This window comes from Atta colombica, unplaced genomic scaffold (genome assembly GCF_001594045.1).
Source record: "Atta colombica isolate Treedump-2 unplaced genomic scaffold, Acol1.0 scaffold15, whole genome shotgun sequence".
Lineage (NCBI taxonomy): Eukaryota > Metazoa > Arthropoda > Insecta > Hymenoptera > Formicidae > Atta > Atta colombica.
The window spans coordinates 619,446-633,721 of NW_017259239.1; the positions used below are offsets into that span (position 1 = coordinate 619,446).

The following is a 14,276-nucleotide window of genomic DNA, read 5'->3' on the forward strand; positions in this document are numbered from 1 at the left end:
GCTCAGTACTGAAAATCTCAGTACTAAAAATAGTAATATAAATTATAGATTAACAGTAGAGCTACAATCGATTATTAAATAATTATTTTGATATGAAAACTGCAAAAAAGAGAATCAATATCAATAGAGGGCCAAATTAAATGTCATACTATTGTTTAAATTTGCATAACTCAAAATATACACAGTCGAATAAAATAACATATTCAAAAATACATATATTCATGGATAATACGTTCAAGTTCAAGAAAAATAAGGAAGTAGATATAATTAAAATGTACCTCAGAAACGTTTCGAAATATTTGAAAGTAAAAATGCGTTATAAGTGCCTGAATATTAAGTATTGGTATATTAGCGTCATAGTGTAACTACTGAACAAATAATTCCATAAGTAATTATTAGAATTCGCTATATAATAGCGAAGATATTAAGAAAGGCCACAATATACATATATACTGGCCATAATACTTACCTTCTCCTCTACATATCCCGAAGATATTTTTCTCTCTGAACACGATGTCAGATTTTGCGTAACATGTCATGATTTTTAATAAATTGAAATAAAACTAAAAGTCTTTGAAGTATGTACTATGACATTTCAGAGAAAAAAAAGTGATTTTTTATTGAAACGCATAATGGTTACATCCATTTTATTTATAAAATATCAATCCAATCTATAAAACTCCTATTAATTATAATTTTCAACTCTACAATATAAGTAATTTTACAATATAATACAGCATATATGTTATATTAAATTAAAAATTATATTGTGTGTGGGAAATTACTACACAGGTACGTTACATGTAACTTTATATTTGCAGAAAATATTGAGCTTTATATTAAAAGTGATTAAAAATAAAAGTTTTTTTGTATATTAAATTTTAGACTTTTAATATAAATAAATCTTATGCATTTAGAAATTTTTAAGAGGTCTTACTTCAATAGATCATTAATATCCCGGCTTAGTTACAAGACATATTAAATATCACTGAGCAATATTAAAAAAAAAAAAAAAAAAAAAACACAAAATGGCATCCAACTAAATTTTTACTAAATAGAAGTTGACGTAAAATTGCTTAAGAAATACGTCAACAAAGTTTGTCCAACTATTTCAACAAAGATTTTTTATCTAAATGTATTTCAGATCTTTTACAAATACAATAGGAATTTCTTTGATTTACCTTGACATCACCAAACATCTCAACCAGATCGTGGGAACCGCTGCCAAGTGCGAGATGGTATAATATATCCTGATCCATGAGTTCGATATTGGGGTTTCGTAATCGTACGGAGCCATCGCTGTACCTATAAAAAATGGAAAACCGGAAAATTATGAATATAATAAAGTATTTAGTACAATAATTGAATAATTTCGCGAATAAAAACCGCGAAATAGATAACATGTATCATAATACTACAATCATAGCAAAATATTTGATTAATGTTTTCGCAATATATGAATATGATAAATTCCCCTTGTTTATAAAATATACAATTACCCGTTTACACAAGATAATTAGTATTCAGAATTATTAACTGTGATGTTTGAATAATATTTAAATTATATATTATCTTATTTCTGATATTTAGTGTATATTTAAGCAAGAATATTAATATTTAAATGTATAACATTTTAAATTAATTAAAAATCGGCAATTTTTTTTGTATAATACATTACGGTTCTCTACTGTTTTTTTTTTTGTAATACTATTAAAGATAACGATTAAACCATTGAAGACGATAAATGCCTTTATATTGTAAATCTCAGCGTTCGCATAGTCTCTGGGTTATCTCTAGATCGCGAGGCATAAGCGAGCTCCGATTAAATTGCGGTGATGGCCTTTGACATCACGACGTCATGAAATTGATTCTATGGCGAACGGTAGAACGGGCAATCGCATCAACGTCGAAAATTAACTTCGTTAACGTACTCGTAAGCCTAATCAGTTCCGATTGTCGACGGATTTGCGCATCGTAATTAAATCATCTCCGTTCGATGGCCGAATAAATATATTTCGTTTCTGATGTCTCGGCAATCGGAATGTATTGAGTTGTCCGAAAAGTTCGTGCCGATTTTGAAGGAAAATTGAAACGCAGAAGATTTAAATTTTTAATTTCATTTATTAAATTTAAATCTTTTGCGGCACGAATTTTCCGGACAACCCAATACAACGTGATAATAAGAAAGAAATCCTCTGCGACGTATAACAGTTCAATATTTGTGCAAAATGATTCGATGAAAGAATGAGAGATTCAATATTTATACTTTGACATGCAGATTTAGGAGTAAAAATATAAAGGTTGTGGAATATGGATTGTCAAAAGCAATATCTATAAAGATATTATATTTCAAATACAGAAATGGGTCAAGATGGAGCTGAGTAGAACAGCAAAGTACTGTTTGCTCGTCTTAAGACTCGCTCGATTGTTTATTTTTTCAGATTACTTGGAAGAGTTTTCTATGGAAGAAAATATTCACCGATAGTTCAGGTTGGCCTATTGTTTCTTGGTGTACGATACGCTCGGCAACATAAATGTACATACTTCTTTAATTTCTTGTTATTGATTTATGAACGTGAAATCACAAGCGTTTATTAATCGGTTTAACTATGATGATCGCTAATCTAATGGACAATATTCATGAGTCACATTTGTTATACTTTGACATCTGTTACTTATCTGTGTCCGAAGAAACTTTAAATGCTTATTACAATTTGCTTACAATTTGCTACAATATAGTTTCAGTCATTATCTTTTAACAATAAAAGTAAAATGCTATAAGAATGAATCTAGAATAGGAAAGAAAGGCTAATAAAAGTTTACTAAATTATTAAGTACTCGCATGTATTTGTATAATTTACTGCGTTTATATAAATTAATATTTTGTGATTACGTATTAACATTCGTATTGTTCTTATTAGTTTTTCTTTCCTATTTAGTCTTTTATTCTTTATTTTGATTTTTATCATATGTCGATTTTTGTTGCATGTGTATTAAATGATTAAATGTAATTAATATTATTTAATATTTAAATGAGAATATTCAAACTTTTTTCGTTATGATGAACAAAGAAAGGCCTCTGAAAAAAAATTTATGAGAGATACGTTTAATATTTGATGAGAAATATATTATCATAAAAAAAGGTATATTATAGTGTTTGATCTTCTCATTAGTATATTCCTCACATCGTCTGTACAACTTGTAACACTGTCCACGTTGTCCTCCTGAGAAATTTTGCATGCATAACTAGTATGAAGATGTTCACCAATTTCCATCTAAATGTCACTATGTATGTAAGCTATTCAAAGGCTATTACTTGCGCTTCTTCAAATATAGATTGATGGATATGAAATAATTATTAATTCACGTCTCCATGGAAATTTAAGAAAGATCTTTTTTTGATTCTCAACTATATGACAGTTAACTTAATCACGACTTGGATTATGTTTCTAATAAAGTAAAGTTCAGCTAAAATTATCTGGGAAATAAGTTCTGATGTTGAGATCGAGTTAATAAAGAAAATAAAAGACTTTCAAAACTTATTAAACTTTTAATAGATATTGCAGATGCAGCAATACTTCCTTTTCCATCAATTTAAATTATGAAATTCAATTTAATTGGATTGGATTGAAGTAGAATTAAAAATAGGGTAGAATTAAAAATTTAGGGTTTATTCTTGATGTCATTCTAATGTCGTTGATTAGAAAGTTATAATAACGAATAAACATTATCTTTTGTATCTTCGAAGTTACATGATCCGAACAAGAAATCGTCTTCCCTATCCCTTAGATAAAAATCAGAGAAACAAATGTATAATCTAATATTTAGGACCACACACATATTTTTTTATCTTTTAATCGCAATGAATTCTTTATTTCTTCTATTTCCTTCGTTATCGAATAAAAATCGAAGAAGAAAAATCCAGACAAGCCCCTAAATCTAATTTTTTGTCACTAACCATAGCTTCAACTGTCTATTGTTTATCTTTATCTTGATTTTAATCTTTGAATTAACATTAAAATAGTTTTGCCGGGAATATGTAATTCATAAATCATCATGTTTCTCCAAATCATCTTTCCTTTTAATCCGTAATTATGTAAAAATCGGAGAAGAAAACTAGTTATATAAATTGATATCTACTTAGCTGCTTTTTATTCGCAGTTGTAACTGGTTCGCCATCCTATTAATAGATTTCTTCGAAATCTTTTTTCTTATATTTCTCATCGATAAAAATCAAAGAAAAGAAATTTCTAAGTATCAAATCTTCAACAATCAATTATTTATTGATTATAACTTCAACTAATTGTTGCTTATCATTATTAATTTTATATATTTTAAATATATAATAAAATAAATATTAATTTTTAAGAAAAAAATCTTGTTTTCTGCCACCCATGAGATATCTTTTTGCTCGAAGAAAACTATCCAAGGTTTCTCATTTGGCGTTATCTGTCTTTTGTATGACTTTGCGACGGGCTTTTCATTATTATCTTCACGCAAGCTCGACAGAAACTATGCTCACACGCGAATAATGTGAAGATATACAGTCTGTTGTCTATACCACGAAGTTGCGCTCGCCATATTTCCGTTGTTACCATCGCAAAACACAACCATGCATCTTCGTTTCATCGTCAGAATAGTATTATCTAGTTCTAGTATCTCTTCTTCGCGTAACTCGCAATAATTTCTCATTTCGCTCATACCGAAGAAAAGGATAATCGAGTTTTTCTACTTTATGCAGTGTATTCTATGATAAATATGAAAAAAATACATCTTATAATATATTAAGGCAATTAATGGATAGTTATAGATATAGTTATACATCAGAATGTTCCGAAGTTTGTAAATTAAAATATAACAAAATATTGCAAAAAAATTAAAAAATATAATTTATATAAAAAAAAATAATTTATATAAAAATTTGCCATTTGCCGTTTAAATTTTATAATTTTTTTAATAAAGGTTAAAAACTGTAATTATAGTCACAGATTACGATTAAACGGCCATTTATTTGTAAATCATCGCATATTCAAAGTGTTTGGTTGACATGCATCTATGTGCGACTTACAAACAAACGGTCGTTTAATCGTAATTAATTTAAAATTACTATTAATTAGTAAAAAAATTAGCAATTTAAAATTGGATGTCTTGGAGAATTAGTCGTTTAATCGTAATTATCTATAATTATGTATATTATATATGTATGTATGCATAATTATATATAATCTAAAATTAGTCTAAAATTACTTAGTTTTTGACTTTTAAAAATTACTATTCGGATAACAACTAGCAAATATGTTTATACTTTTGTTGAAAACTTTCTTGCTGTGATATTTTGATTCGTAAATTTTGGGGTACCCTATATATTTCTGCTTTTTTCCTATTGAATAAATCGATTAATATTCAAGAAACACATAAAAAAGCAAAATGATTTAATTTTGATTCTTAACGTCAATAAACAATTATTTTAACAATTTTAATAAAAAAATCTTTGACTTTCATGATATCAAAATAAAATCAAAATAAAGTCATTTTGACTTTCTCTTGACTTGGTGTGTTTTTCGGTTAGCATAATTTAAATAAACTATTGCTATCAGAATAATAATTTTATTAACACCATAGTGTATTACTTACATACATAATTAAATTAATAAATTAATTGGGCAACAATTTATTTATAATTATATAAAATGTCAATATCGACGTTACGAACTATTATGTAATATTGAAATATTCTATAATAGAATTAATATGGTATATAAACGTACAAAAGAAATTATTCCACTTTCAACAATTAATATATTACATGTAAAAGAGAGAAAAACGTATAGAAATGATGACCAACGTTTGTGCACATAATCCTTTATTAATCAACGCCAACGTAGCGAATTAATGCATGTCGATTCGTTGAAATTCAAAAGTGCAAATACCCCATTTTCTTATGTAAAAAATTTCATATTCGCAATAATAATAATCTACAGTAGAACTGCAAGAGAGACTTGTTCTAGTAGTACAATTTCCAATTTATTTTATATTACTTTCCAAATATAAACGAAATTTATCATTTGCTTGGCAATTACAGTCTATTTTTTTTTTTTTGAAACGAGATATAGAGTTATGAAATTGAACTCAACAAGCAAAAAATGATGATGTACTTTTCCGGCAAGTCACGAGTCTCTTGACAGTATTCACGATCAATCCTGTGAGAAAAATTGATTCTTGTGGTCAGTCAAGTCTGTTTGTTGAGACCTAGCTACCAGTTTCCCGTAAAAAGAAAATACCTCGTCTAACTGCGGTACTATCTGATTTCTGTATTCCTGTCTGCCAACTTTACGCAGAACAAACATAATGATCTAACTCCATATATCGTAAAATGGATTTAATGGAATGAAATGGAAAAAACAGCCTTTCAAACATCAATCTATTTGTGTATTTATTGCATATTTATAGATTTTATATTTTGACAAGTTAAAACTGCACTACGATATATCAATAAACATTTTCGTTTACGTAAATTTAATTTATCCAATGAAATAAAATGACAAATCACAAACACATCAGCAATTCATATTTACAATTATACTGTAATTTTTTAAATTTCAATCTTTTGACAATAACATTTTGTAAAACAATATTATAGCTTTTAATATTTAATTTTTTAAATTAATTCTTACATAAAAATTCTTTTGTCAATCATCAAACATAAATTCACATATATAAAATTAATTTTAAACAATAATTGAATAACATTGTGTAAAAAAGATTTAATTCATTAAGTTGAAAAAATAATTTATATACAGTAATAATCAGTACGAAACTGATCAAATACAATTACTTAACGATTGATTTGAAGAAGATAATCGAGATGAAAATAGTCTTTCAAAAAAACTTTATAACAATTATTGTACATCTGTATAATTGAATTAGTATAAACGTTAGTATAAATAAAGAAGAAAAATATGCGGTTTAATAATATTTTTGCATGAATTTTACAATTCCCAGAATAAACTGTACGCCGATTATTTTTCGGTCTTAAATCTACAATCCTAAACTAAAGTAGTAATATGTATAAAAGTATGTATACAACTCTTAATTATAAATTGATTTATTAATTTTAAATTATATTTATTTAAAATTTTTATTCAGCGAAATATTTACTATTTTTTGGTTATTTTTTGCTCGTTTTGCTATAAAAATTTAAATAAAACCTAAATTTTTTCTAATATGCTACACTGTTAGAAATGTTCTTAAATTTTATTAAATTTTAAATTACACAATTTGAATTTAATTTCATGACATTACATTAAATTTAATGTATTTATAACTAAAAAGTATATTTGTGTACATATAAAATTCAATGTATTATATTTCATGAAAATTTATGAAATTTAATGTACTTTTCATAAAATTTTATTTAAAGTACATTAAAATTTCATAAATTTAATGTACACGTTCATTACATTTTAAATAATTACTGTAACTTAATTTTCAGTTAAATCATTTATATTTTTTTAATTTCGTTTATAACCACGAGCTTCATTTACATGTAAAGAAAGCTCGTGGTTACAACAATATAACAATAAGAAAAATATCTAGTTGAATTAATTGGAATTTCTGAAAATGAATGAATCAGAATTTTCTGGTTGAATCCATTAATTCTACACTGAAAGAAAAAATTGGCTGAATATGGTATTGTATTTTTAATTGGTTGCAGCAGTTAATTAAAAATGCTATGCCATATTTTACCATCTAATTTGCTGCAGCCAATCTTTTCTTTCAGTATAGTTGAAATAATCGGAATTCTAATTAATATAATCAGACTCTTCTGGTTCGTTCTCAGGGTTCGTCTGATTCTTGACGGGTAAGTGCAAGATAAGACCTTCCAGTTTTCATTGTCTGTAAAAACGCGTCCCTACCTAACCGGATTGACGTATTCTCTGGGTTCCATGACCTTGTCCTGCTCCATAGGTGGCTTTAACGAGCAAATGTGCTCCTCCGACTCGTCCAGAGTCCTGCCTTGGCAGGCGCACGTCGGCATCCTGGTTTGTTTTTCAAATCACAAATTGCACCACCTTGGAAATTAGTAGATCGTCGCACGGACAGAAGATTTTACGGAACTGATCAATTCTGATTCTTACTTCCGAGGGTAGCGATCCGTTAATGTGAACGATATCAGATGGCACGATAAGTCGCACGTTTCGTGTCGAGCCGATCGACAATATCAGAAAATAGTTGTCGACGATTGCGACGGGATCTTTATATGTCGAGACAAGTACCATGCCTCATTCTCACCCCACTATGTCGCTACCATTTGTGGCCAATCGCCGGACACGTTCTCTTCAAACACGAATACGCGTAACCGGTCACTGGCTGGTGCAAGTGCAAGTCATAGACCGCCAATGCAGACGTCCGTGTCGTGCCAGTTCACACGACTATCGGTAGCAGAATGCATATAGGGTAGGGATGAGAGATCTCGAATCGATTTTCTGAAGATCTGAATCACTCGGTACGTTCATTCAATGTTCACTTCAATCGATCATTTTGATCTTAAGTCTATTTTTTGTGTCTAAACTTATCGTGTACAATTTTGGAACTTAAATGAGTGAGATAGGTATACACTTTCTGGGAAAAAATATTTCATGTGTAATTATATAAAATTATATAAAATTACATATAATTATATAAAAAAAAATTGACATATTTTATATATAATATTTTTTCCAGGTTGATATCTCGAAAGTGAAAAAGAGAATTCTAGTAAGAATAAAAAATTTTTTGTTGTTCAAATGTTCCACAAATAATGCTTTGCAATGTGATGAGCCTCAAGTGGAACGCACTCCGGAAAAAAAAATCGATTCATTTAGTCTAGCGGATCGAGATGACTCAGGCAAACAGGGAGTTGTCGTCTTCAAAAGCAATTTCAAAAATCAGATTTACGTGCAGAATATCTTATTTTCAAATCTTATCCGGATGAATAAATCTGTAATAATAAGATAAAAACTTTAATTAACACACAATTTCAATTTGTTAAAAATAGAATTTCATAGAATTTCTTGTTTCTTTGCTTCAGTCTACTGCAAAAGTGTGCGTATAAAAGTTTCGATTGGACAGAATAAAGTATCTTTGCACAATTTGAACACACAGTTACATTTATTTCCATTTTAAACTGGATGCCTCGATTAAGCACTTTATCTATATCATTAGCTATTTTATTTTATTGATCGACAACAACCGTTTGCGGATCTCTTAATAGTCCGCTCTATATCATTAGCTCTTTATATGAATTCATTAATTTTCTCCAATAATAAAATATTACTTCAACATTAACAAATATCAGGTATATCTAAAATTGACATATTCGTTTGACTTGTAATTTGAAATAAAACTTAAGCGATCTACAATAAGCCTTAAGCTGTAAGAAATTTATTTATCAATCGTAGTTGATGACTTTCCTCTCATCTCGGTAAAAAATGTTTCATGCATGAATATGTATAAATATTGTATGTATAAACATAGAATAACTCCGGCAAATACACCACGCTGGGATTTAGCCGCAGAAGTCAGAAAAAATAGAAGGAGTGAGGGTAATTTTCTCGCTACTCTACTCTCTGTTACATGCCTTTATGTTATATTAGTATAGTATTACGATTTCAACTTCTTACTATTAATATTAATGAAATTATTGTGAGTTGAATCGATTTGTCATTGTAATAAGTAACACCATCATAAATTATTATCTACATAAAATAATTACTGTAGGGCGTGTAAAAGATTTAATGGTTATTTCATGATATATACGTGTAGTGGAAAAGTAAAGCATGTTGTGTAGCAAAATACAAGTGCTTTGCTTTCGTTTGTTAAGTTTGTCTTGTATATTCCACCTGTTTGGATACATGGCATTTTTAGCAAACGAGATTTATGCCCAAAACATAAAGTGCGCAGATTAAATTCAGTGCATTAAATGCAATAAACACATTATATGAAATATGTATCTCATGTCATAATACTTGTAATATATGTAGGAAGAAATTATAATTATTATTTATTACTTCATATATACATATTTATCATTCTTATTTCTTAATAAAACTTTATAAGCACAATTTTATAAGTTGTTGTGTCATTATATTGTGTCGTTTTATTTATATGCATTATTTGTAAATTTTCCATGAGCTGTACATATCCCCTTTCCTCTTAGAGTAGTCATATATCCTATCTCTATGAGATATGCGGTAAAAAATACAAAGATTTCTAATATTTTTTTCGTAGTAGTAGACAGTACAAAGTTTTTATTGATATAATTTGTTTACTCCCCCCCCCTCCCATAAACATAGTAAATAATACTTAATAAATTAAGTTTTTGATAGATGTGGCGTATATACCGGAGTTAGCCTACATAAATATTCATAAACATGTATAATCATATACGAAATATGTCTATATATGTTCATACATCTCTTATTCTTTTGTAAAATTACTTTTTAATGTAATAATAATATTAATGTGAAAACATTAAAAATAATTAAAGAAATAATTTTCGCATTGTTCGTTTCAGAAAGAAACAAGTTTGGGAAAATGTATAAAAAATTGTTCATACACAATTATGCATAATTTTAGATATAATTATACGTAAATAATTTTTTTACATTTGTTCAAACTTGAATTTTTTCTAAAACAAACAGTATGAAAATTACCCTTTTAATTATTTTTAATGTTTTCACATTACTATTATTATTTTTATTATATTAAAAAGTAATTTTACAAAAGAATAAAAGATGTATGAACATATATAGACATATTTCGTATATGATTATACATGTTTATGAATATTTATGTATGTTTATACATATTTATACATATTTCATGTATGCATGAAAATTTTTTTTACCGGGATTCGACTATGATTAGTTAATTCTTTACGATTTGATACTTGAAACTTAAGTTTTATGCCTTAAAATCTTATTGACGCTGCTTTAAACAGACTATGGGTAGGAGAGACTGGGGACAGTTGCAATGGAAGTTGTAACAATGCGTATATTTTTTAAATAATAAGAGATAAGCCGTATGTAAAAAAAGTTATATATATACTGTGCACAGACAAGTCACATAAGTGTAAATTTACGATTTATACTTTTTTGCTTTAAACTTTCAAATAAAAGGCTTTTTATCACATTTTCAATTTATTGGTTCTAAAATACGTTTTTTCAAATTCGATGCATGCCTTTTTTTAAATATTTTTAAGTGATTTCAAATATATTTATGTATAGTAAATTTTGACAACATTGGTTCGGGGTTAAAAATACCGTATCACTAGGGTACATTGTAATACTATTACAATTAACGGTAAATGTTAAGAAGAGTCCATTCACCTCAAATTTTGATAAAAATACTGAATCGATATATTTTCGCAAAAATAAAAATAAAAATCTGACAAGAAAAAAAAGTCGCTCTGACTTCGTGAACCGAAATATATTAAGTTGACGACTATTCAGGTTAGGAAATACCACAGCCATGAAATACTGTGATGTAAGCACGCGCTAAGGTCACATTGTCATGCTCTATGATCGCGTGTGAATGCGTTGTAAGTATTTCTTATTGTAATAGATATTATTCACTGCTTTACAAGCACAAATTCACTGCTTTAAAAACAAATTATCTGTTTTGAAACACAAATTTACTGTTTTAAAAACACAAATTCACTGCTTTGAAACAAATTCTCTAAAACATAAATTCTGCTTTTTAATAGCAAATTTACTGTTTTTTTTTAAATAAAAATAATATAAGAAGATAATTTCTGTTTTAGAACAGATAATTTATTTTTAAAGCATTGAATTTGTGTTTTTAAAGCAGTAAATTTATGTCTTATAAGAGATAATTTGTTTTTAGAACATGTTATAACTTTCTCTAGCTGTTTTATTTTGTACCAAATCGGAGCAAAATAATACTTAATTAGGATTTTGATATTTTATTCATAAATAGCTAAAATTACACTTTCTTGCAAATAGTATTAAATCTAGTAAATCTAAATAGTTATTGTGTCATGTACATTAAAAGAAATAAATATATAAAAAAAACATATGTATCTTTCTAAAAATTGGTACAACTATCCCAGTCTATCCTACCGAAATTTTTTAAACCTATTAATTTATATTTTTTAGCAGAATCTAAAATTATATGTATATGTATATGTAATGAATATCTATTATACAATTATATTTATATATTATATAATGATATATTATACAATATACATAAATTTATTATATAAACTTCTTATAATAAAAGAATAATTTTAAAACTTGATATTTTGATACAGCAAATCGAAAAGTACATCCGAACTCTAAACTCTGTAGTTGTAAAAACGTTCATCATTTTAAGGTTGATCTCTGATAAATTGCACTTATCAAATTTTTCATGAGTGTTTCACGAGCTAGAATCACAGTGCGAAATAGCAGTGCGAAATGAAATTCACTGTTTCCTTTTTTGCCAGACCGAGAAATTGGAGTTATTTTTGCGCGATTAAAAGGATCATCGAAGATGTTACGTAACCAACCTCCTCGATCCACAATTTCACACATCTGCCTGCTCTGAGGAAACATAGTTCGGGGCTCTTTCATTTCCGTCAGTATATCCATTTCTTTTTTACACTTGGGCGTACTTCTCCATGGAAAATCAAGGACGTAAGTTGTATTCGCAAAACTTCCACAAGCAATTCGTTTAGAAATTGTTCCAAAGCTTCCCGCGGGATATCGATAAATAAATATCATCTCGATGGACCAGCTGTGAGCACACTTTCTTAATAACGCTCTGGTGTGTTAATAACCACTTTAATTTCCGCCGTGCGTTTTCGAATCATTAAACGCGCGAAATTTTATATTGCCGAAATAAGATACATTTGTTATGATATTTTCTTTTCCTTTATAATGATATATAACTAATAAAATTTTAATAAAAGAAATTATACTAAGAAGAAGAATTACGAGTCAAAACAAAACAAATTTTAGAGTACATATAATATAGTTGATATTAAATAACAAAAATAAAAGTAAAAACAAGATAAAATATATCTACATATAATAAAATTAACGTTTCAATCTCCTTTGAGTCATTTTCAAAGTTATAAATTAATATGTATATATAAACAATTGACTAAAATTGGTTAACAAAGATAACTAATTATACAGGTATAATGACAAAAAATGATTAAAAATTTAATAATAAAATTTTGTTATTTCTTTATAAAAATTATCATCATTTTTCTATGCTATAGAAACGAAATGTGATATCATATCAATTTTTCGTGATAAAATCTTTGATAAATTTCTTTTTCATTTAATATAAAATCAATGAAAAGTTCCATCCTTGCAGTGTCCAACAAGTATATGTATCTTTCCTCTGGTTGTTTAATTACATTTCTAATAATATATGTGGATCACTTTTATTTCCGACTTTTATTGTATTTGTATCGAATCACGAAGAGTCACGAACTTTATGTTCTTGGTTCTGATAATATCAGAATCGCTCTCACGTTACGATGTCGAAAAAATATGTCTTCCATACTTTCGAAGATCAGTTGTTGTTTATTTTGTTGCGATCACGATCACTTTGTGCCAAATAAAAATATTAACATATACTAATTTTCACAGTTCACGAGTCATTATTCATGCAAATCATTACAAGCATGATAAATCGGAGCACAGACAGGAGCGTTAGTCGCTCGATAATCTTCATACCGTGAAATGATGCTGAATCGTCGCTACTTTTAGACCGATGCCAACCAATGCTGTACTTGCTACGTCAAGTGCATTACTATCTTTTGGCAAGCAGAAAATGTCTTAAGATAGCATAAGCTTAAAATATTCATATATTTGATATGTATTTATTTGACATATATTTATTTATTTTTGATACAGTTCAATAAAAAATTAATAGATATATGTGTATAGCTTAATGAACTATCAACTAAACTTCTGCAGAAGGAATGTAAATAGCAAAATCAGAATCTTTAATTGAATTTGACATTTCATTATAATAAAATTATAATATTATAATTTTATTATATTATTTCATTATCTAATAATACTCGGTAAAAAATTTTTCATGCCTGAATTATATAAATATGTATAAACATGCATAAATATAATATTCATAAATATGTATAATTATATACAAAATATGATACATGATTCATACATCTTTCTTTCCTTTGTAAAATTACTTTTCAGTGTAATAGAAATAATAGTAATGTGTAATAGTAATGAGAAAACATTAAAAAT

General features: G+C 27.5%; 1 protein-coding gene and 1 pseudogene across 2 annotated transcripts in view; both read right to left on the bottom strand.

The window, feature by feature from the left end:
- The window catches only part of LOC108685270 (uridine phosphorylase 1), a 40,455-nt gene that overhangs the window by 9,404 nt on the left and 16,775 nt on the right, over positions 1-14,276 (bottom strand). The window contains exons 1-2 of one of the 2 annotated variants that reach the window (XM_018189985.1): positions 7,917-8,363; positions 1,182-1,305 (exon numbers count right to left, since the gene is read on the bottom strand). In XM_018189985.1, the coding sequence (XP_018045474.1) occupies positions 1,182-1,305; positions 7,917-8,038 (246 nt within the window). In that variant the 5' untranslated portion in view covers positions 8,039-8,363. Of the gene's footprint in view, positions 1-1,181; positions 1,306-7,916; positions 8,364-14,276 lie in introns of those variants that run through there. The other variant, XM_018189986.1, reaches the window with a different exon arrangement.
- LOC108685272 lies at positions 8,366-12,904 on the bottom strand (annotated as a pseudogene).